At 42.1% G+C, this 25,788-nt stretch overlaps 1 protein-coding gene and 1 pseudogene across 17 annotated transcripts in view; one reads left to right on the forward strand and one right to left on the reverse strand.

Annotated features, from left to right (window-relative positions):
* LOC114117925 (zinc finger protein 665-like) overlaps nucleotides 1–25,788 on the reverse strand; it is a 38,067-nt gene that overhangs the window by 3,911 nt on the left and 8,368 nt on the right. For 4 of the 17 annotated variants that reach the window (XM_042231189.2, XM_042231188.2, XM_042231191.2 and 1 more), the window contains 4 exons: nucleotides 25,160–25,217; nucleotides 10,404–10,482; nucleotides 8,697–8,779; nucleotides 3,354–3,480 (listed from right to left, as the gene is read on the reverse strand). In XM_042231189.2, the coding sequence (XP_042087123.1) occupies nucleotides 3,354–3,480; nucleotides 8,697–8,711 (142 nt within the window). In that variant the 5' untranslated portion in view covers nucleotides 8,712–8,779; nucleotides 10,404–10,482; nucleotides 25,160–25,217. Of the gene's footprint in view, nucleotides 1–3,353; nucleotides 3,481–8,696; nucleotides 8,780–10,403; nucleotides 10,483–21,985; nucleotides 22,076–25,159; nucleotides 25,218–25,788 lie in introns of all 17 variants that reach the window. The other 13 variants (XM_042231193.2, XM_042231192.2, XM_042231194.1 and 10 more) reach the window with 5 other exon arrangements.
* LOC114117790 (ATP synthase F(0) complex subunit C2, mitochondrial-like) lies at nucleotides 4,315–4,712 on the forward strand (annotated as a pseudogene).

Consider the following 25,788-nt stretch of genomic DNA (forward strand, 5'->3'; position numbering starts at 1 on the left):
GTGGAAAACAAATGCAAAACACTGACATAAATGTCAGCAGAATTTTTTTGAATCTATCTCTTAGAGTCATGGTAATAAAGGCAAAATCAAACAAATGAGACCTAATTAAATTTAAAACCTTTTTGCAAAGCAAAGGAAAGCAAAAAAAGAACAAAAATTCAACTTTTGGACTACAAGACTATATATGCAAATGATGCTACCTAGAAGGGATTTATTTCCAAAATATACAAACAGTTCATACACCTTAATATCAAAACAAATAAACAACCCAATCAAAAACTGGGCAGAAGATCGAAACAGATACTTCTCCAAAGGAGACAAAGAGATGGCCAACAGTCACCTGAACAGATGTTTGATGTCTCTACTTATAAGAGAAATGCAAATCAAAACCACAAAAATGTATCACCTCACACTGGTCAGAATGACCACCATCAAACAGTCTACAAACAATAAATCCTTGAAAGGGTGTGGAGAAAAGAGAACCCTCCTACACTGTTGGAAGGAACATAAATTGGTACTGCCACTTTGGAGAATAGCATGGAGGTTCCATAAAGAACTAAAAATAGAGCTATCACGTGAACCAGCAATTCCAATCCTGGGCATATATCCAGAAAGGATGAAAACGAATTCAAAATGATACATGCACCCCAATGTTTTTAGTAGCACTATTTATACCAGCCAAAACACGGCAGCAACCTAAATGTTCACTGACAGACAAAGGGATACAGAATATGTGGTACATATATACATGGGAATATTGTGAAGTGAAAGTAGCTCAGCCGTGTCCAGCTATTTAAGACCCCATGACCTGCAGCCTACCAGACTCCCCTGTCCATGAAATTCTCCAGGCAAGAACACTGGAGTGTGTTGCCACCTCCACAGCATAAAACACAATGGAGTAATGCCTTTTGCAGCAATATAGACAGACTTAGCAATTATTCTAAGTGAAATCAGACAGAGAAAGACAAGTACCATAGGATATTATATGCTGAACTGAAATAAATGATACAAATGAACTTATTCACAAAAGTAACTCACCAGCATAAAAAACAAACTTATGGTTACCAAAGGGGATAGTACAGGATGGTGATGGGGGCAGGAAAGGGAGAGATAAATTAGGAGTCTAAATATTTACAAACTACTGTATATACAAAATAGATAAACAACAAGAACATACCATACAGCTCAGGGAACTATACTGAGTATCTTGTAAACTGCTGTATACCTGAAACACAACATTGTAAATTAACTATACTTAAAAAGTGGAGAAGGAAATGGCAACCCACTCCAGAGTTCTTGCCTGGAGAATCCCAGGGACAGAGGAGCCTGGTGGGCTGCTGTCTGTGGGGTCGCACAGAGTCAGACACGACTGACACGACTTAGCAGCAGAGGCAGCAGCATACCTAAAAAGAATGGTTAAAACAAAAACAAAAACGCCTCTAGCAGAGATGTTTGAAAGATGTTTCACAAGGGTGTAAAAACTACTAAATGGGGGAAGCAGTCTATGAAACAAGACATGTTGACAAAACTGAATACCCACCAGCAAAAGAATTTACTTGGAACATTATCTTACAGTACAGACAAAAACGAACTCAAAATCGTTCAAAGACCTAAACCTCAGTTTCAAATGTATAAAACTCCTAGAAGTAAATGTGCAGGAAATGTTTCTGCAAATTGGACCCACAAATGATTTACCAGAAATAACACCAAAAGCAGAGGCCACAAAATAAAACCAGATATTAATAAATTGAACTATATCAAAATTATAACTACTCTGCATTAAAGTGCAGTGAGTTTGAAAAGACAATCAACAGTAAAAGAAAAAATATGTGGAAATCATACATCTGATAGTAAGTGAATACAAAGAAAATATAAAGAATTGTAAGAGGGACTGATCACCAGTTCCACCATAAGGACCATTCCCAATCAACCATCCAACGCATTGCAAATACAAAACAGAAACACAAAGAGTAACACAGAAATTTGAACTCAATTATAAAATAAAAAAATACCTACAATGCACAGAACAACAGTACAGCCAATAGCCCCATAGATATGAGAATGTGAACTCAGACAAAGTTGTCCTGGGATAAATTCCCATACCATTTACAGAGGCTAAAATATATGGTCCTTGATACACATCAACAACACTGTCATGGTGCCCTTGACAGAGTCTCCAAAGCCAGAAAATGACCTGGAAAGATGTATCAGGCTCTCGTGATACTTTCTCTCTCATCATCCTAGAACATACTGACCACTCTACTGGATAGCTTCAAGTGCTGACTTTGTACAGAGCAAGAAAATAACATTAGGAATAGTGTGTCCATCACAGTTTTCTGTTACCTACTAAATCCACTCCACAGAGACTCACCAGAGGCTGCCAATTAAACATAGGTGGATTATCACAGCAAGGAAACCAGATAAAATTTCAGACCCTCAGGAATATATTTCAAAGAAATTGAAGAGGTAAAATGATACAAAGTAAGGAGAATGGAACATCAGGAACAGTTGACATTCCCAGACGGGGCAGAGCAGCACAAGAGTAAAACTAACACAACATGAAGGTCAGACATTACAGCATCTTGAGATGGGACCACGCACTCGACCTACAGATGGCAAGCCAAGAGCCCGTGAGATTCACATATGCTCCCCTCGTAGGATCTAGGATCAAAAAGACAATCTCTCTACCCAGTCTTACATTTTCCTAAGTAACAACCACACAGGATCCAATCCACCAACTTGTCTCACTCCTAAACAGAAAAAAAACCAATCATTTTGAGATACTCATTTTTCCTTATATGTTGTATTTTTGGCTACTTTTACATCACTCCCCACTGTACAAAGCTTTTTCTCAGGGTCCAATGTGGAGATAATATTCAGATCAGAAACAGAAATTCTGGGACTCCCCTAGTGATCCAGTGGTTAAGACTCTGCATTCCAGTGCAGGGGGTGCAGGTTTGAGTCTTAGTCAGAGAACTAAGATCCCACATGCAGAATGGTGCAGCTAAAAAAAAATAAACAAGCAAGCGAAAACAAACAAATAGATATTCAGAGTTATCAGAAGAAAGAAACCTAAAGTGCTGTGGATTTTTTTAAACACTGAGCAAAAGTCAAAAGAAAGAAAATAGGAAATCGGGTTTTTTGGTATTTTCTTTTAACATTTGCCAGTGAGCTTTGTACATAATTAAGCTCTGGGACAACCTCAGATATGACATGAAACAGACACAGCATCTGAAGAGGGTCAGTTTACCGAGTCACCAGAACTCTCAGATGGAAGACATCAGGGCCTCCCAAGGGGCACACAGGGAAAATGCAGATACCCAAGGGCAGCTCTGGAAGGAAGTCATCCTCACCCACAGATAGCAGGTTCCTGTAGGTCTCCAGCATCACGTCCCTGTACAAGGCCCTCTGAGCAGGATCCAGGAATTCCCACTCCTCCTGAGTGAATTCGATGGCCACATCCTCAGAGGTCAGTCGTTCCTGAAATGAAACCACATGTCAGCAAAAGGGTCATGAAAAGTTCTCATTTTCATGCAAAAGAGAAAGGGTGGTAAGGGGCAAGGATTGACTTGGTTGAAGTATGTGTTCTAACAGACCCATGCAGGGGTATCTGGAGAAATTACGGATCTCTAATTTTAATTTATTATGCTTTTTCCTAAGACCTTATGAGATCCTCCAATGAATATGTGTTTTTTATCATTGTTCAAAATCCATGAAATATATAAAAATAAAGCTCAACACTGTTTTGGCTATACAGAAGTGTTAGATATTATGTTCTACCCAGTGAGTACAACTCATTATCTCGATGAGGTACAGCATGAGTGGTGTCTTCAGAGATGACAAAGTCCACAGCACTTTTAACGGAAAGGTCAAAAGTTTCAGGTATGATGTTGATAACAGCAGCAAGGACTAAAAGTGTCTGAAGGCTTCCTGTTGCTCTGAATTACTATAGTATTACTCTAAACATTAAATAAGTACTTTACAGGCAAGAACCTGTCATCAATATAATAGCTCATTAAAGAACCATCTGTTCCCACCTTAGAGAAGAAAACCTGTGTCACAGACACTCTGAGAAACTTGACTCAGATCAACAAGGTAAGAAATGTTACACGAAGCACCTGAACTCAGAGGCTTGGGCTCAGCAACTGAAGCTTAAGCATCTAACAGTGAAGTAATACAGAGAACATTGGAAGTCCTTTGACAGAGGGCTCCTAAAGAAAACTTGAAAGAAGTCCAAGGTGAGCCTCTTCCCTGCCCCTCTGTCTTCTCTGCAGGGGGAGCAGCTCTTGGGCCTCGGGCCGTCATCCCTTGAACATGGACACCTGTGCCAAATTCGTCTCTACACCCTCCCTGATCAGGAGAACTTCCCCCTGTTGAGTGATCACTGTCCACAGTGGTGGTGAAGGACCAGAGACACTGACCCATGAGAGCCACAGCAGCTTGGCAGCCCCAGGTCCCCAGACCATCTCACTTATTCCTAGCCACACCTTCCAAACCAGTGCCATTTCAAGGGACTTTGACACAGCAGCCAAGTTCCCTGGAGCTGGCGCTGCCACAGAAGGGGTGGCTGGCTCTGGGGCTGGAAGTGGGACTGTGTTCGGGAGCTTCATCACTGTTATGCCAGGAACCCTTCTCTGAAACAGTAGCTCTTCCACGCCATGGGCTTGGCCCTCTCAAAGGCCATGGGGCTCTTTTGCCTGATGGTGGTCTAGCTCATCTTCTTCATGATGTGAAGGAGCTGTTTCCACCTCCCATAGTTCTTTCTCCTGTGTCTGCCCTGTATGTTCCCTTTCCTGGAACTCCCCAGGCAGCCTGGATAAAGTGGGGGGCTCACGGTTTGACAGAAGGAAAACAAATAAATATTGTATTAATATGAAAAAAAAAGTGCAATGTGGAATGGCTTGAAAGGTTATTACAGACGTGAATACAGAAACACAACTGTTGGTAATTTACTACTTAAAACACTAACAGGCTTGTTTAGAAAATTTCAATGCCACAGATTATACTGATAACATAATTTCAACTGAAAAAAAAAGGTATTATATAGTTTTTTAATCATGATGTCTTCTATCTAAACCATAAACTTGCACATGCATGCATACTTATCTATAAAAAATTAACTGACATGAGAGGATTCGTCTTTTGACAGATTTTTTGGACAATTTTATATCATCCTTTTATTCACATGTGTTTCAGCATCTTTCAGACGATAAAAATGTATCCTTTGTACTCAGCTGAGTTTGTCAACAGGATTCTATACTAGGCTACCAAAAGAAAACTGGTAAAAACATTAAAAAAAAAAAAAAGAATACTTGAACTCAATTCATAATAAAATTACCATATACAAAGATCCAAATATAATTTTATCCATGTAGATTTACACAGCAAGGCATTAACAGAAGCCGAAGACTTTCTTTGCTTTTTTTTCCATTGATAAAACAGTGATTTGAAATTAGAAGAGTCACTAGAGTATGACCCCCAAAAATTATCACAATAGCAAAGTAAAAAAACTTCTTGGAGAATTAAAAATCATGGCAAAAAATAATATGGAAAAAATATAGTTATTAAGCAAGACTATCTGAAGAAACATCATGATAGGAAGGAAATATTCAATACATTTCTTCTGAAATTACAGTGGCATGAAAGGAGCTGACCAGGGTGCCTGTCTTTCACCACCATACAATGCATAGGAGCAGGAGCCATTAGAAGAACTAACAGGAAGAAAAAACCAGGGCAAGAGACACAGAGTTTGTCAGAGACTTGAAACAGGTAGTACTCACAAACCTAAGGACATGGAAAGGTGAAAAGTGAAAGGATGGAAAAAGACAGTCCATCCTAAAGAGAGCAGGGGAGACTGTTATATCAGATAAAATAAACTGAAGAAAAAAAAAGTGCAGTGACATAAATATTGTATAATGATAAATAACGGTCAATTTACCAAAAAGCTGTAACAAGTAAAAATATATATATATACATCTAACATTAGAGATCTCAGAAAAATGAAGCAAACATTGAACAGGCATGTACAGATCACATGGCCCAACAAAAGCTGAAAACACATGTATCTCAAGGACACAGGAAACATTCTCTATGAGAGACCACATGTTAGGCCAAAATTAACCATTTTAAGAGATTGATACCATAAAAGTATCTTCCCTAACAACAACGAAATAAACACAAGAAAAAAAGAAAATTCCTCACATGTAGACATTAAACAACTCTTACACCACAAATGGGTCTATGAAAAAAATCACATGGAAATTTTTAAATACATGGATGAAAATGAAAAGACAACATTACAAAATTTATAACACAGAACACTGTACTAAAGGGAAAGTCTGAACTGTTAAATGCTTACAGTAAAAAAAAGATCTTAAATCTGAAATCTATTTTTAGACCTCTAGGAAGCAGAAAACAAACTAAACTCAAGTTTAGCAGAAGGAAACATGTAAATAAGAAAGATTAAACCAGAGATACAATAGAAAGTAGAAAAATATAAAAATCAACAAACCAAGAGTTGATGTATTGAAAAAACTGTATAGGAAAACCCCCACCTTGACTAAGGAAAACAGAAAAAAAGATTCAAATAACTAAAAACAGATATGAAACAGGAGTGATTACAACTGAGGTCAAAAAGATAAGGAAGTACTATGACCGATAATGCCTATAAATGACAGAATATAGGAGTTACAGGCAAATTCTCGGAAACATACAAACTATTTTATTTATTAAGAAATACAAAAATTGAGAAGTGTCCAAAGTGATAGCCACTCAGTCGTGTCTGACTCTTTGTGACCTCATGGACTGTAGCCCACAAGGCTCCTCTGTCCATGGAATTTCTCCCGACAAGAATACTGGACTAGAGAGCCATTCCTTTCTCCAAGGACTCTTCCGACCCAGGGATAGCACCTGGGTCTCCCACACTGCAGGCAGATTCTTTATGATTTGAGCCATCAGGGAAGCCATCATTTTAACTAGAGAGATTTTAAAAGTAGTCAGAAACCTCTAAGAAAAATACAGGACCAAATTCTACCAAACATTTACAGAAGAATTACCACTAATCCTGCTAATTCTATGGAGCAAGCACGGTTCTAATAGTTTGCTGATTTCCCAAAGACACAGGAAAGGAAAACTAAAAACCAATACCCCTGATGAATACTGATGCATAATTAAAATACTTGCAAACCAACTTCAACACATATTAAAAAGAACTGGGGAAACAGACACAGAGAACAGATGGAGGTGGGAGGGAGGGAAGGAGAGAGTGAGATGTATGGAGACAGTAACATGGAAACTTACATTACCATTTATAGAGAGCCAGTGCGAATTTGCTGACTGACTCAGGGACTCAAACAGGGGCTCTCTAACAACCTACAGGGGTTGGATAGGGAGGAAGATGGGAGGGAGGGGACATATGTATACCTATGGCTGATTCATGCTGGTGTTTGGCAGAAAATAACAACTTCTGTAAAGCAATTATCCTTCAATTAAAATAATTTTAAAAAATAAATAAAAAGATCTGACACCATGACCAAGTGGATTTTATTCATATAAGGCAAGGAGAAGTCAACATACAAAAATTGATTAATATGACACACTACATTGACAGATTAAAGGAGGAAAAAAAACAGGATCAACTCGATGCAGAAAAAACCATTCGACAACAATTTGACAACCTTTCAAGATGGAACACTCAGCAAACTACAGACAATAAATTATACCAACATCAACATAATAAATTCCATTATGAAAAGAGCACAGCAATGGAGAAAGAATGAAAGCTTTTCCTCTGAGGTCAAGAAGAAGGCAAGGATGCACACTCTGCACTGCAGTTCAACACAGCACTGAAACTCTTAGAGCAATAAGATGAGAAAAAGAAATCAAAGGTCCCCAAATTGAAAAAGAAGTAAATGTATCTTCTTTCCCACATGACAAAGTTTCATCAATATAAATCATAAAGATTACAAAAGAAACATGCTATATCAAAACAGATTCTTTAATAACCACACAAAGGGTCCATCAACCAATTAACCATTGTCAAAATTTCCATGACAATCATTGTAGAAGCAGAATAAAACATGGTGAAAGTCACAGAACTATACAAACAGCAAACAGCAAAACTCTTGAAGAAGGAAGATGGAGGTCTTTCTATTTCAACACCTATTACAAGGTAATCAAGGTGATGCGGTACTGGTATAAAAACAGACAAAGAAACCAACTGAACAGAACACAGTACTCAGAAATAATTCTTTGAGTATATGTAAGGTATATTCACAAGGATGTCAAGATACACACAAGGTAAAGGACAGGCTCAACTGATCTGATTCCCAGATTTTACCAGCTATTGTGCATACTAACACCTGACTTCCACATGCAGTTTCCTTACCCTGGTTGACAGAGCAGACAGTGCATCCAGATAGGCCCTAAGCAATCCCTGCTGCCCAACAGCACTGAGACCCCATCTCCAACCCGTGGGTGAGAAGCCCTGCCCAGGACAGTGCCCAGGGGAGCCTCCTCATAAAGGCCAGGTCACCAGGTCATGGGGAGATGGGATCTAAGTGGAGACGACAGGGCCTGAGAGAAGGCCTCGGGTGAATGTGCACGTACAGGAGTCATACAGGACACTCCTGAATAAGAAATGATTAGCGAGTCCAGAGAAGGGCATTTCAGGAAGGAGAGACTAAATATAACCTTACCTGACAAAGAACCATGCCTCACTCCTTTTCTTTCCTCTTCCTTAACTTCAGGGCTTCCTCAGGAAACACGAGTCTTCAGAGGTCTATCATGGAAGTTGAAAACATGCTGTTTAATGCTTAGAGTTAACATATCCCCATCCTGAGCCCCAACCACACACACACACACACACACACACACACACACACAGGGAAGCCCTCACCATGAGGAACAGACAGGCCCCTGTGGCCACTGTCTCAGGAGGGACTCAGGACAGTCAACTTCCGCAGAGAGACCAACATGGGACTTTCCCACACTTTCCCTCAGATCACATTCTCCTCCTGATGAGGCCTTATGTACACAGCAGCAGGAGGCACCTCCGCTGACCAGGCAGTCTCCTTCAGGTCACACAGCAGGTCCTGATCCATCCCCACTCAAAACAGAGCATCCCCTCCTCAGCCCAGATCTCAGCCCTCAGGACTGGGAGGACACAAGAGTCCTGATATTTAGAGAGGGATTCAGACTGGAATCAACTGGGCCATCTTAAACATTCTCGAGCTGTGGACCAACAAAAACTATCTGAAAGGGAATCTCTGGTCAGTGGGTACAAAACATGTGTGTCGGGAGCCACATTAAGGCATTACTGACAAAACGGAGGCACGGCCCCAACCCCCTCTCCTTGTTCCGCAGACACGGACCCGGGATGAAGGAGTTAGGCCTTGTGATTCTGACTTGTTTTTTCCCTTTCCTCGGTTGAGTTGACTGAAAAGAATGTTAAGGTGTTTATTGTCCTTGAGAGGAGCATGAGAAGGCACAAAGCCTTCTGCAGTTGTGCCCAGAGAATAATCCAAAAAGTTAACCACTGACATTTGTTCAAGGATCTTTACAAGAGTGTTCCAGGATGAGCACGTAGGCTGCAGCTTGAGGCCTTGGGAAGGACTGTCATCTGAGACCTATTTGTGAGGGAAATGTTTATGGCAATGAAAGTTTGCCAAATTTAGGGTTTAGGAATAATTAATACCTAGAAGCTAAAAATTTAAGGAATGTGATAGTGCTAACATGTTTTACTATAGCTTACACAGATTATGAATTTCAGAGATATTAATAGCTAGAAGCCTTTTTAGGAGATAGCTTAAGATGCTAGGGGCAAACAGGATTTAGAAAGATAAGAAATAAACAGGAATATAGTTTGCAGCCCAGACATAAGCATGAGTTATAATGCAATCACAAGTTAAAGTAAACAGGATTCTGAGAAAATCACTGAAGCAGAAACTCTGTTTGAAGGGCAACAATGTTTTATGGAGACAATGAATCTGGGTGAGGGGAAACTGCCAAACCTCTGACCTAATGCTTTTGTCAAAGTATAAAAGAGAACCTGAACTGCAAGGAGATCCAACCAGTCCATTCTGAAGCAGATCAACCCTGGGATTTCTTTGGAAGGAATGATGCTAAAGCTGAAACTGCAGTACTTTGGCCACCTCATGTGAAGAGTTGGCTCATTGGAAAAGACTGATGCTGGGAAGGATTGGGGGCAGGAGAAGAAGGGGACAACAGAGGATGAGATGGCTGGATGGCCTCACTGACTCGATGTATGCGAGTCTGAGTGAACTCCGGGAGTTGGTGAGGGACAGGGAGGCCGGGCGTGCTGCGATTCATGGAGTCGCAAAGAGTCGGACACGACTGAGTAACTGAACTGAACTGAAGCTTGAAATAAACATGCAGTCCCGTACCTTGAGTAAGAGGCTGCATCATTCTCCACCAACACCGCTCATCTCTTCAGGCTGATTCCCTGGCTGCTGGAGCTGGACTCTGGCACACGTGTATGCAAAACGCATCATCAGTGAAACGTGAAACCTGGACTGAGCACTATTCAGAGGAGTAAAGCACCCCCCTCCCAACTCTTTCTCTTTCCCAGCCTTATTAAGGTGTAACTAACAAAAATGGTATAAATGTACTGTGTATAAAGTGATCATGTTATAGACTCATACACTGAGTAATAATTATAGACGAAGAAGTTACACTTCCACCTATGACTACACTGTATTATTTCTCTCTGGGCAAATTTCAAGGATATAGAAATACTACCGGCAGCATGCAGTACCTCAGATCCCCAGAACTTACTTATTTTACAACGGAAAATCTCTACTCTTTGACTACCAGTGTCCCATTTCCCCCTCCACCCAGCTCCTGGTAACAGCCTTATTACTCGATGGCTCTATGAGTTTGACAAGTCTAGTTTCCACACAGGGTCTGTCCTCCTTTGTCAGGCTTATTTAACTTGGCATAATGTTCTCTAGGTTCATTCATTCTGGCATGAATGCAGGATTCTTGATTTTTATATTCATATACGGAGAAAAAATAGCTCATGAATATACAGTATATAATAAATATTTCTATACCACACTTTTGTAACCTATTCTTTTATCAAGAGACATCTGGGTTGTGTCTATGCCTTGGCTACTGCAAATCCAGTCACACTCATAGGACTGTGGACATATCCCTGAAAAACTGATTGCTTTTCCTTTGGATATCTGTCAGAAATGGGTTTGACAGACGGTAGGCCTGTTCTATATTAATTTGTTAAGGAACTTCCATTTTATTTTCCAACATAGCAGTACCATTTACATTACCACCAACAATGCAGTTAAGATTCCGTGTTTTCTGTACTGTGCCTGTGTGTGTGCTTATTTTGGGAGGGACAGGAGTGGATAACACAGAACCCAGCCTGGCAGCAAGACATTTGCAGCTGCATCTTCTAGAGGACAAGCCTCCAGGCTGCAGATCACTGTGGCATCACTGCCCTCTGATTTTTTGGAGCCATCTTCCCCTATGTCACAGGACTTTATGACTCTTCTCAGGTTGGGCCCAGAGATCCCTACCGAGCAGGACCACCTTATAACAAGCATTCTGTGATCTTAACATTAGTACTCCTATTTTCCCAATGGGACTCAAACAAACTTACAAACTTTCATGGTGTCCAACAGAGTGTCCATAGAGCCCATAATGAGCCTCTAACCCTCTTACACAAACACAAAGCATTCCAAGCCCTGATAGCTCATGCATGAGGCAAAATACAAAAGAGGACACCAAGGATCCACAGACACAAGACACCGTATTTTCATTTACAGTGAGTGATCCAGGTCAAAGATAGAAATCTCCAAAGACTATGAAAAAGAGGGATAAATCCAATGATGCACATGGCCCACTGAGGCCTCAAACTCTTCCAAGGAAACATCCATATTCTCTTGGTATCTTCCCAAATGCACATGAACCTTTCTGCACCGGCAACCCCAACTACACAATGATACCAAAGTTGATGCAAAAAATGACCTGAGATTTTCCCTGTTACTCTACGGTGTCTGCCTGCTAAAAGAGCCAACAAAAGCCAGGGAGTGGAGTGGATGCTGGGGGCACCTACTAGAACCAGCCCCTCAAGCCCAAGGCTCCCATCCTCCTGCACCCACAGGTGCCTGGGGGCTCAGCCCAGGCCAGTTCTAACAGTGGAAAAGACTTCTCTTGGCTGAATTCCACGTCCTTCATTGCTGCTCACGTGCGGTCACGAGTTGTCAAATCAAACCTGTGCAGGCACATGTCAGCCTCAGCACTGCTGTCCCGGGGAACACAAGCTCAGGCAGTAGAACCTCAAACCACTCCATGTGGGCTCTCCAACAAACCCGCTTCCAGTTGCTCCAGCCTGAACGGAGACATTCTCTTTCAACAGATCCACACACCCCTTGTCCCTGAAACTACACTTGGGATGGGTACACACTCCATTCACTGGGCTCACCTTGATGCCCCCAAGTACTGCCACAAGCCTCCTGCAGACCCCACCAGGCTCCCTCCACTTTCCCCATTTGTCTACCTCTCCTCCCTGCATGACTGGACTAAGCAAGACTAAAGCGCACAGGGGTTTCCTGGCAAAGGTGGTCACAAGAGGAGTGCCCACTAGCTACCACCCAAAGGACACTGCACACGCAGCATGAAAATCAACAGACTGGCCCTCCTGGGAAAGTCTGCCACCACCTGGGGACATTATGGAGTCCACGTACAAAGGCATTTGAGATGAGCAAGTCTCAAAGCAAGGGTCTCCAGGTCTCACTCTCTCCTGTTTTCTCCACCCACACCTACTTGGAAGATATTCTAGCTCTTGGGGGGCGCAGGGGGCAGCATCTCCTTCCTGCCCCATTAGATTTTCGATTTCTGCTCATCCTCAGTGCACTGAAATCACAACGCTGACATGGAGCACATGAACTCCTAGATGGCAAAGCTGCTGTCCACGATGGTGACTGGTCCTGGATGGACACAGCTTAGATCTGGGGGCTGCAGAGGATGAAACCCAGCAGACTAAACATGGGGACATCTCAGCCCACTGCTTGAGGACACCAGTTCTGTAGGGCTTTTCAGGACTTCCTATATTTCTTGGCTCATCTTTTGAGTAATTAAGTAGTCACATGGGGTAAAGATCAATTACAGCTGAAATGTCCAGAACATGGGAAACATCTTCATCACCTGCCCTGTTCTCTTGGTCTTCCCTGAGGATTATTCAGCCCAACCCATAGTCCTGTCATCTACAGATATTTCCAGTAACAGGTACTGCAGCCACGCTGGGAAGAAGAGGAACACTATGAGCCCTAAAAGAGGGGAACCAGGAAGGACTCAAAATAACCCATGAACAAGGGCATTAGTTTCTGCGGATGGCAACTGACACACAGGCAATAAACTTGGGTAACATGAGAGAGACTGTTAGGAGGGGATGGGGAGACCTCTCTGAGCCTAGACTTGAAGGGTGACAAAGGGCCTGAGGCACGGTGACCTGAAGGTGAGAAAAGGAACTACAATGTCAGACAGAAATGGTTTTGGTATTTGGAAACAGAAAAGGTAAATGAGACCAGGACAGGCTGAACCATGAGCAAAGGGTCAACTCCCAGGATGAGGCTGGAGACACTGACAGGGCCCTGAGCTTGACAGAGGGCTGTGGAGAAACAGCGAGGAGTCAAGCTTTTGACCCAAGAACAAATGAAAGCCAGTGGAGGTCTGAACGTCAGGATGTTAAAAAAAAAAAAAAAAAAAAAAAAAAACTCCCTTCAGATTTAGCCTCATTCATAGAAGTCATCTAATTCTGAGCTTGTGATCCTGCCTCCATCCTACAGTTTTCCTTTTCGTTTTTCATTCAGGGAGGACTGAGATTTATTTAAAATTCTCATTACCACCAGAAACTCCCTCCAAACTAGAACTGCCACACACAGGCAGACAGCCAATTAGCTAATCATTTCAGGGGTCAGTGTTGCTCACGCTCAGATTCCGGTCTAGTCTCTCATCTGAATGTTACAAGTGGGCTCCCTCAGGCCCAGAGAGAAGCCGTTTATGAGAAGGTCTGAGCTGAGTGAAGAGAACCGGGTATAACTGAATAATGAAATGGGAGGCTGAAAGGCAAGGGGGCCAAGTTTGTCCTTATTGCCCATCCCATTTAAGACCAGGAACATCTGTCATGCATCTGAGCAAAAAGAAACTTTTCTTTCACGATTGGGTCAAACTGACACCAAACAGGTAATTCTTTGTTATGAGATTGCAGTAAAAATAAAGAATTGCAAATATATATCCACTGGTACAACAAACATTGTTAAGGGGTCAGCTTGGAAATAGGATCTGAGCAATCTTTTTCATTATGGAGAGAGAGGCTCTGTTGGAAGGTTCCAGGTCAGTCCAGCCCATTCTTCCTCATTTGCACAGAAAAGTCAAAAAGGGACCTGAAGGAGACATCTTCATATCATCTCACAGCTCACTTTTTTTCACTGATCATAGAAAATGGAGAAAACAGACCATTAGGCTAACCAGTTAAACCAGGTGTGGTTTTTTTCTTTTTTTGAAAGGAAAGAATGAAGCATTTTGTTGCTTTTATCGTGTTAAATGTTCTTTTATTTTCCCATTTCTCAAAGAAATGCCTTTAATTTCACAAGATCTAATGTCATACCTGTGTTATTCTCTGGTAAAGAGCTGAGACCAGAAATATCCATTTGCGTGTGCACACATCAACACATACACACAATTCATGTCTTTGGTAAAACCACAGTTGAAAATGTGTCTATTTTATTACAAGATGTTGAGAGGGTAACAGGCAGGAAGGCCAGGAGTCTCCAAAGGGAGGAAATAGGCTGCAAGTATCAGACATTTTTATCTCTCTTAAGCAGGAGGAGGAAACACATCAGTGATATTTTTTTCTTTCTCTATACAAATCTAAAAGGAGGTTTCTCTTAAAATACTGGTTTGTCATAATGACACCTGGGGTCAGACTCTCAAGATAATCAGGACTGAAGGTGCCCGGGGGCCCCCACACAAGTTCCTGTCCTAATTACACCTGAGGAACCCCGGGTATTAATACCTGTGGGGGGCCAATCCGTCGATTTCCTTTCAGATACTGGGCAACTTACTCCGTGCTTACTGAAGCCCCTGGCCCACTTCCTTACCGATCCACTTCCATAGTGGGACTGTCTGGACGAGCCAAAGGGTATTATTTCAGTTATTCTTTATGTTGTAACTGAGATTCTGTGCTATTTTCACACGAGTTTCTGATTGTGCCAGAGTCTCCCTCACCCATTTTGGGGAGGAATATACTGAACAAGGTCCATGTCTCTGTTTTCATAAATATGGAGCCCTCCCTTTCTCTCCCTTTCAAGTTCAGTTCAGTCGCTCAGTCGTGCCTGACTCTTTGCGACCCCATGAAACACAGCACGCCAGGCCTCCCTGTCCATCACCATCTCCCGGAGTTCACTCAAACTCATGTCCATCGAGTCCGTGATGCCATCCAGCCATCTCATCCTCAGTCGTCCCCTTCTCCTACTGCCCCCAATCCCTCCCCGCATCACAGTCTTTTCCAATGAGTCAACTCTTCGCATGAGGTGGCCAAAGTACTGGAGTTTCAGCTTCAGCATCATTCCCTCCAAAGAAATCCCAGGGCTGATCTCCTTCAGAATGGACTGGTTGGATCTCCTTGCAGTCCAAGGGACTCTCAAGAGTCTTCTCCAACACCACAGTTCAAAAGCATTAATTCTTCGGCGCTCAGCCTTCTTCACAGTCCAACTCTCACATCCATACATGACCACTGGAAAAACCATAGCCTTGACTAGACGGACCTTAGTCGGCAAAGTGATGTCCCTGCTTTTGAATATCCTATCTAGGTTGGTCAAAACTTTTCTTCCAAGGAATAAGCGTCTTTTAATTTCATGGCTGCAGTCACCACCTGCAGTGATTTTGAAGCCCCCCAAAATAAAGTCTGACACTGTTTCCACTGTTTCCCCATCTATTTCCCATGAAGTGATGGCACTGGATGCCATGATCTTCCTTTTCTGAATGTTGAGCTTTAAGCCAACTTTTTCACTCTCCTCTTTCACTTTCATCAAGAGGCTTTTTAGTTCCTCTTCACTTTCTGCCATAAGGGTGGTGTCATCTGCATATCTGAAGTTATTGATATTTCTCCCGGCAATCTTGATTCCAGCTTGTGTTTCTTCCAGTCCAGCATTTCTCATGATGTACTCTGCATAGAAGTGAAATAAGCAGGGTGAGAATATACAGCCTTGACGTACACCTTTTCCTATTTGGAACCAGTCTGTTGTTCCATGTCCAGTTCTAACTGTTGCTTCCTGACCTGAATACAGATTTCTTAAGAGGCAGGTTAGGTGGTCTGGTATTCCCATCTCTTTCAGAATTTTCCATAGTTTCTTGTGATCCACACAGTCAAAGGCTTTGGCATAGTCAATAAAGCAGAAATAGATGTTTTTCTGGAACTCTCTTGCTTTTTCCATGATCCAGCGGATGTTGGCAATTTGATCTCTGGTTCCTCTGCCTTTTCTAAAACCAGCGTGAACATCAGGAAGTTCACGGTTCTCTCCCTTTAGGTGAACAAAATGTAAATCCTGGAGTATGGGCTGATGGAAAATCTGTGGGTCAAGCACAGAATGCTATTCCTATAGTTGTCAAGCTCAAAGACCCACTTATTTCCACATTAGAGGCAGTATCCACTGAAACCTGAGGTTAAGGGTTAAAACACATCATCGAAAATTTAAAGGAGCAGGGACTCCTGTTACTGTTCCCTGTAACAGTCCATGCAACACTTCTATTTTGGGTATAAAGAAATCAAATGGTAAATGGAGACTAGTTCAACATTTACAAATAATAAATGAGGCTGTAGTTCCTTTACATCTCATGGTGCCTAATCCTTATACTCTATTGTCTGAAATTCCTCAACGAGACAAATATTTCTCAGTAATTGATTTGAAAGATGCTTTCTATTCTGTGCCTTTGGCAGAGGAAAGTCAATTTCTATGTGCCTTTGAAGACCCTATGCAGCCAGCTTCTCAGCTAACCTGGACAGTTTTGCCCCCGGGATTTCGTGACAGTCCTCACTTATTTGGACAAAGTTTGTCACGGGATCTCCAAAACTTTAATAGCTCCGAAGCGGTGGTTTTACAATATGTAGATGATATTTTGCTCTGTGCTGAGACAGAGGAAGCTTGTTCTGGAGCCTCAGAAGATTTCTTTAACTTTCTGGCAGGCTGCACTTATAAGGCATCACGAGAAAAGGCTCAGCTTTGTCAACAATCTGTTAGATATCTGGGCCTAATCATATCAGAAGGGACTAGGGCCATAGGCCCTTAGAAAATTAAACGCATACTAAATCATCCCCTACCTATGACTTTAAGACAATTGAGAAGATTTCTGGGAATCACAGGCTACTGTCATATTTGGATTCCGGGTTATGGGGAACTTGCCCAGCCTTTATATAAACTTATAGCTGAAACTCATCAGGCCCAAACAGACAAACTGCTCTGGTCTCCAGATACTCAAAAGGCTTTTAAGGTTCTTCAGACTGCCCTCCTGCAAGCTCCCAGTTTTGAGCTTGCCCACAGGGTCAGGATTTAATTTGTTTGTCACGGAAAGAAAAGGTATGGCCTTGGGAATTTTCACACAAGCCCAAGGGCCTCACCAGCAACCTACTGCTTATCTAAGCAGAAAATCAGGCGTAATTTCACGTGGGTGGCCCCACTGCCTAAGAGTAATTGGGGCAGCGGCTTTTTAGCATCTGAAGCTTTAAAAATAGTTAATCGATGAAATCTTACTGTCCTGACTTCTCATGATGTGAGTGCAATGTTAAATTCTAAGATTAATATTTGGATGGAGACAGTAGGCTTCTCAAATATCAGTCATTGTTATTAGAAGGACCAGTAACTAAGCTTAAAGTATGTGGACATTTAAATCCTGCCATTTTCCTCCCTGAGAAGGAAAATGAAACACCTGATCACGATTGTTCCCAATTTCTAACTTTAAACTATGCAGCTTGGGAGGATCTAATGGATACCCTATTAGACAATCCTGACATGAAGTGTTTACAGATGGCAGTTCCTTTGTTCGGGATGGAGAGCATAAAGCAGGTTACGCCATGGTGACTGCTGAACAGGTTTCAGAAACAAAATCTCTCCCCCTGGGAACCAGTGCTCAGTTAGCGGAGCTTGTGGCTCTGACCCGAGCTCTAGAGTTAAGCAAAGGGCAGCAAGTAAATATCTACATGGATTCTAAGTATGCTTATTTGACTTTACATGCTCATGCTGTAATATGGAAAGAAAGACAGTTTAAAACAGCAACAGGAGAACCTATTAAGCATTTCAGAGGGATCGAGAGACTTTTAACTGCTATATATTTTCCTAAAGAAGTGGCTGTTTTGCATTGCAAAGGGCACAGTAGGGACGGGAGTAAAGCAGCTGAAAGTAATCAGCTGGCTGACTCTCAAGCCAGAAAAGCTGGCACTTTATGAAACCCCTTCACTGTAGACACCTTTGATCTGGACAGATCCTGTGGAACAGGAAAGACCACAATATACTGAGGAAGACTTAGAAAGATATGAGAAAACACGAGCAAAGATTACAGATAAAGGATGGTTACAGTCTGAGGATGGACGATTAATAATTCCTGAAAATGCTCAATGGAAAATTCTTAAGGGTTTACACCAGAGTTTTCATTTGGGTGCAGAGAGTACTTATCAGATGGCTTCTCGTTTGTTTGAAGGTAAAAATGTAATGAAAACTTTAAAGAACATTATCAAAAGGTATGAGGTTCATCAGACACTTAACCCAAAGCCTGAGAAGCTAGCAATATCTGGATTACAATGAAATGGAAAGTATCCTGGAGAGGGCTGGGAAATTGATTTTGCTCATATGCCAAAAGCTAATTGATATTCTTGCTTACAAGTCTGGTTAGATACTTTTACTGGATGGATTGAGGCTTTTCCCTGTCGTAGCAAGCAGGCTAAGGAGGTTATAAAGATTCCAATCCATGAAATTATCCCCAGGTTTGGGCTGCCACGGAGCCTTCAGAGTGACAATGGCCCTGCATTTAAAGTTGCTGTTAACTCAGGGGGTATCTAAACCTCTAGAAATAGAGTATCACTTACACTGTTCCTGGAGACCCCAATCTTCAGGAAAGGTTGAAAAATCTAATGACATTATCAAAAGACATCTGCGCAAATTAACTCAAGAGACGCAGGACAAGTCCTATCCATAGCTTTAATGAGGGCTTGAACTGCCCACAAAATGGAGGGACTGTCCCCCTTTGAATGTATTTATGGAAGGCGTTTCTTACACACAGACATCATTATAGACCCTGAAGTCTTGGAATTAACTAGTTATGTAACTCAGGTCTCAGCTTTTCAACAAGCAATAACAGAACTCCGGGAGATGACTCCTGACCCAGCTTCTGAGTCAAGCAAGCCTCTATTTGAGCCAGGAACCAAGGTCCTCATAAAACATTGGGATCTGGGGGCCCATCCCTCAAGCCCCTCTGGGAAGGCCCTTAGCAGGTTATTCTTTCTTCTCCCACAGCTGTCAAAGTGCCAGGAATTGATTCGTGGGTACATCACACTTAGAGTTAAGAGGTGGCACCCTGACCACAACTAAGTGACTTCATTTTATGTCTTTACTTTCTATGCTTTGACTTTGTACTTTTCAAATGCGCTTGATAATCTATGTGAGCCTACTTCTGCTGACTCCAAAAACCCTGAGTGTGCCGTTTGATCCTCAAGACAATACCTGTCTGGGCTCATTCCTACGCTGCATTCCACAACTGGTCTAACTGCTGGATCTGCGGAGCACTCCCCTCTTCATCATGAAAGGCTTTTGTGGTGGACAACTCCACTTCAAGAAAAAGACTTTCTCCAAGTCTCTGAATACCTTCGACAACAATCATATGTGATGCCTCTTCTTCATCTGATGACATCTACCAACCCTAAAATGGACTGGTGCAACACTTTGTACTTTAACTATGGACATAACATGACTTTTAATTTTGACTATACATTGTCTTGGTTTAATGACTATTTCGCTACACATAAGGCAAATAGGTCTGGATCTAATGGTTTTTTACCTGAGGTTTATCAAATATGAGATGAGGTTATATGGCCAACTCCTGAAAAAGGACGTCTAGTATCTACTGCCCCTATATGCTGGGAACAAACAGAGCCATTCCCAAAAGTCAGCCAACAACTTCATTACAATGATTGGAAACAACTGGGATTTTTGCCTCAGGATGTATGCAACGTAATCATTCCCGTGTTTTCCAACCCCAATTCAGGTCCTCCCTTTGTCTGGTCAGGCACTAACTGGGACTGGATATCTCAGTCAGCTGGCTTGCTCCAAACGGGACCTATTGGATATGTGGCTCTTACCTGTAGGCATGGCCTCCCCTTGGTTGGATAGGGAGATGCACCCTGGGTCAGCCTTTACTCACAGCTTTATATTTTCAAAGCTTCCAGAAAAGCCTGCTAATTTACCCCACCTTAAAACTCGGTGGGCAAGGTCTGTATTTCACTGGTATCATTATTTGGCTGCAGTCTTTGTCCCCTCTTTGGGAACTACAGATGTTATGCTACGAGTGGATGCTTTGACAAATTTTACTCAACAGGCATTACAAGATTCTCAAAAAGCTATTTCAGCTCTTAATGCTGAACAAGCACAAATTAGAAAGGTGGTTTTACAAAACAGATTGGCTTTAGATATTCTGACAGCTGTGCAAAGAGGAACCTGTGCCATTATTCATACCCAATGCTGTACATATATACCTGATATGAGCACTAATGTTATTCATTTTACTAAACACATGAACAAAATGACTGGGGCTATGGATATTCCTGAAGTCTCAATTGCCTCATTTGGGGAGATGTTAACTAGTGCCCCATGGTGGAAAACTATCTTACTTACAATAATTCTGATTGTTTTGTTTTTGCTGTTTGCTCCCTGCATCTGTAACTGTGTAACTGGATTTGTTTCTAGTTGCATGAAAGCTTTTAAGTTACAAATGGCTGTGTTAGGGGAAGCACACTGAAACCGCCCACCCTGGCCAGGCACCATAGTAACCATTTGCATGAGTTGTTTTACGACAGGAGAGCCTGATAAGGAATAAGGAACTAATGAACCACCACAACCTGAAGAGTTCGGGAAAGGTCAAAAGGAGACATGGAGTGTCTGTCCACTTCCCAGAATCCCTCTCGCTAGCATCCATCTTGGCTGAGCCATGCGTGCGCCACCAGGAAAGACTCCGAATTAGAATGATTGGCCAAAGACCACCTGGAAAGTAATCTCATCACCATAAAACCCGATACTGCGACCCACGCGGCAGAGCAGTTCTCCTGGGTTCCCTTACCCTACTGTTCTCCACTCGAGTGCCCCTTCCCAATAAAATCTCTTGCTTTGTCAGCACATATTATGTCTCCTTGGACAATGCATTTCCGAGTGTTAGACAAGAGCACAGTTTCAGGCCCTGGAAGGGGTCCCCCTTCCTGCAATAGTTGCTCAAACTCCTACTACTGCTGCAGCTTCTTCCAACTACTATTTGGGGGACCTGGATCAGACATCTTCAGTATGAGGGTTAGGAAAATACGTTGGCTCACCAATTTAGGGACAACACCCCTTGTCAGCTCGGAAGCAGTTATGGAACAAGAATGATGCCCCTTTTCCAAGGCAACATAATTCTTCTAAAAGGAAAGGGGGGCTGAGAGGGTAACAGGCAGGAAGGCCAGGGGTCTCCAAATGGAGGAAATAGGCTGCAAGTGTCAGACATTTTTATCTCTTAAGCGGCAGGAGGAAACAAACTAGCAATACTTTTTTCTTTCTCTATACAAATTTAAAAGGAGGTTTCTCTTAACATACTTTGTTGCCATAATGACAGCTGGTTTCACCTGAAGTTAACTATTATCAAACCTTGAGTTAACCAATCCATTTTTCTTATGGAAATATTTGTCTTAAGCTATGTGAATGGACTATGCACTTACCCCAGACTCTGTCTTCAAGTCGGTTCCGCCTAATGGCTCAGAACCTACTTCACAAACCAGTATGTTATACTCAGATATTGTTCGCCTAATCTGTGGAAACAAAACTATTTGTATGGTAATCTGCCCTTCTACAAGATTCAGGTTAATCATTTTATGGCCTGGGATGAATCATCTGCTGCCAAGATTATCCCAAAATGCATCTTATAGATGAGGGGCCTGGTGCCATTCTCAGTTTTAAAACCTTCCTTTCCTTCATTAACAGACTACTAGTGACTGTAATGGCACCCCACTCCAGTACTCTTGCCTGGAAAATCCCATGGATGGTGGAGCCTGGTAGGCTGCAGTCCACTCGAAGAGTCAGACACGACTGAGCGACTTCACTTTCACTTTTCACTTTCAAGCATTGGAGAAGGAAATGGCAACCCACTCCAGTATTCTTGCCTGGAGAATCCCAGGGACAGAGGAGCCTGTTGGGCTGCCGTCTATGGGGTCGCACAGAGTCAGACACAACTGAGAAAACTTAGCAGCAGAAGCAGCCCCCCTATTGTGAACCCTCTTCCACCTCCCTCCTGACCAGATCTCTCTGGGTTGTTCCAGAGCACTGGATTTGGGTGCCCTGCCTCCTGCATTGAACTTGTACCAATCCTTCTATTTTACATATGGTAATTTACATGTTAATTTGGCCTGGGAATGCGGAATAAACCAGGGCAAAGACTAATACAGTTTTGCCAAGAAAATGCACTGGTCATAGCAAACACCCTCTTCCAACAACACAAGAGAAGACTCTACACATGGACATCACCAGATGGTCAACACCGAAATCAGATTGATTATATTCTTTGCAGCCAAAGAAGAAGCTCTATACAGTCAACAAAAACAAGACCAGGAGCTGACTGTGGCTCAGATCATGAACTCCTTATTGCCAAATTCAGACAGGGATCAAGACCATCCTCATAGAAAAGAAATGCAAAAAAGCAAAATGACTGACTGGGGAGGCCTTACAAATAGCTGCAAAAAGAAGAGAGGCAAAAAAGCAAAGGAGAAAAGGAAAGATATAAGCCTCTGAATGCAGAGTTCCAAAGAACAGCAAGAAGAGATAAGAAAGCATTCTTCAGCAATCAATGCAAAGAAATAGAGGAAAAGAACAGAATGGGAAAGACTAGAGATCTCTTCAAGAAAATTGGAGATACCAAGGGAACATTTCATGCAAAGATGGGCTCGATAAAGGGCAGAAATCGTATGGACCTAAAAGAAACAGAAGATATTAAGAAGAGGTGGCAAGAATACACAGAAGAACTGTACACAAAAGATCTTCACGACCTGGATAATCAGGATGGTGTGATCACTCATCTAGAGCCAGACATCCTGGAATGTGAAGTCAAGTGGGCCTTAGAAAGCATCGCTACGAACAAAGCTAGTGGAGGTGATGGAATTCCAGTTGAGCTATTTCAAATCCTAAAAGATGATGCTGTGAAAGTTATGCACTCTATATGCCAGCAAATTTGGAAATCTCAGCAGTGGCCACAGGAATGGAAAAGGTCAGTTTTCATTCCAATCCCAAAGAAAGGCAATGCCAAAGAATGCTCAAACTACTGCACAATTGCACTCATCTCACACGCTAGTAAAGTAATGCTCAAAATTCTCCAAGCCAGGCTTCAGCAATACTTGAACCGTGAACTTCCTGATGTTCAAGCTGGTTTTAGAAAAGGCAGAGGAACCAGAGATCAAATTGCCAACATCCGTTGGATCATGGAAAAAGCAAGAGAGTTCCAGAAAAACATTTATTTCTGCTTTATTGACTATGCCAAAGCCTTTGACTGTGTGGATCACAAGAAAATGTGGAAAATTCTGAGAGAGATGGAAATACCAGACCACCTGACCTGCCTCTTGAGAAATCTGTATGCAGGTCAGGAAGCAACAGTTAGAACTAGACATGGAACAACAGACTGGTTCCAAATAGGAAAAGGTGTACGTCAAGGCTGTATATTGTCACCCTGCTTATTTCACTTCTATGCAGAGTACATCATGAGAAACGCTGGGCTGGAAGAAGCACAGGCTGGAATCAAGACTGCCGGGAGAAATAGCAATAATCTCACATATGCAGATGACACCACCCTTATGGCAGAAAGTGAAGAGGAACTAAAAGCCTCTTGATGAAAGTGAAAGAGGGGAGTGAAACAGTTGGCTTAAAGCTCAACATTCAGAAAACAAAGATCATGGCATCTGGTCCCATCACTTCATGGCAAACAGATGGGGAAACAGTGGAAACAGCGTCAGACTTTATTTTGGGGGACTCCAAAATCACTGCAGATGGTGACTGCAGCCATGAAATTAAAAGACACTTACTCCTTGGAAGAAAAGTTATGACCAACCTACATAGCATATTCAAAAGCAGGGACGTTACTTTGCCGACTAAGGTCCGTCTAGTAAAAGCTATGGCTTTTCCTGTGGTCATGTATGGATGTGAGAGTTGGACTGTGAAGAAGGCTGAGCGCCGAAGAATTGATGCTTTTGAACTGTTGTGTTGGAGAAGACTCTTGAGAGTCTCTTGAGCTGTAAGGAGATCCAACCAGTCCATTCTGAAGGAGATCAACACTGGGATTTCTTTGGAACGAATGATGCTAAAGCTGAAACTCCAGTACTTTGGCCACCTCATGTGAAGAGTTGACTCACTGGAAAAGACTCTGATGCTGGGAGGGATTGGGGGCAGGAGGAGAAGGGGATGACAGAGGATGAGATGGCTGGATGGCATTACTGACTCGATGGACGTGAGTCTGAGTGAACTCTAGGAGTTGGTAATGGACAGGGAGGCCTGGCGTGCTGTGATTCATGGGGTCGGAAAGAGTTGGACACGACTGAGCCATTGAAGTGAACTGAATTTACATGTTTCAGTGCTATTCTCTCAAATCATCCCACCCTCAACTTCTCCCACTGAGGTCCAAAGTCTGTTCTTTACATCTGTGTCTCCCTTTGTTGCCCTGCATGTAGGATCACCCGTACCATCTTTCTAAATTCCATATACATGCATTAATATACAGCAGTTGTTTTTCTCTTTCTGAGTTATTTCACTCTGTATAATAGGCTCTAGATTCATCTACCTCATTAGAACTGATAAACCAGGTGACACTTTTGCTAAGTATGGTACAAAATAGTGTACGATGATTTACTACTTACCAAAAAAATTTCAAATGCATGAGATGAAGGGAAGAAAGCACTCAGGCAAGGAATGAATCTGAAAAAAAATTGTAAAAAAAAAAAAAAAACCTGAGAATTATCTTTAATCTAAAAATCTGGTGTCAAACTTTAAAAAAATGTGGAGAATAATCATATTTAGAAAAGGATGATAACAGTAGAATACTGGAAACTAAAAAAGCTTATTTCTGAGGTTAAAAATGAGTACAGAAACTGAATGAATTAAGACCTAGTCCAAGCTAGAAAAAGCACCATAAAGAAAGGAGAAAATGTGAATCCGTTCAGAAAAAAAAAAAAGTGTTCCTTTGAAAATGCTACCCAATAATGATACAGTGATAAGAATCTGCCTGACAATGCAGGGGACATGGGTTCTATCCCTCCTTCAGGAAGATCCCACAAGTACAAGCAACTAAGCCTGTGCACAACTACTGAGCCTGTGCTTTAGAACCTGGGAGCCACAACTCCTGAGTGCACGGCATAGCACAGACAAAAAAATTCATTTAAAAAAAAAAAAAAAAAAAAAAAAGCTACCACAGAGTGACATTCTAGAGTCAGTCATTTCTTGCCCCAGGGCTCTTGTTCCTTGACCTCTATCTTATGATAGGACAAGG

Source organism: Ovis aries, chromosome 14 (assembly GCF_016772045.2).
Source record: "Ovis aries strain OAR_USU_Benz2616 breed Rambouillet chromosome 14, ARS-UI_Ramb_v3.0, whole genome shotgun sequence".
NCBI lineage: Eukaryota > Metazoa > Chordata > Mammalia > Artiodactyla > Bovidae > Ovis > Ovis aries.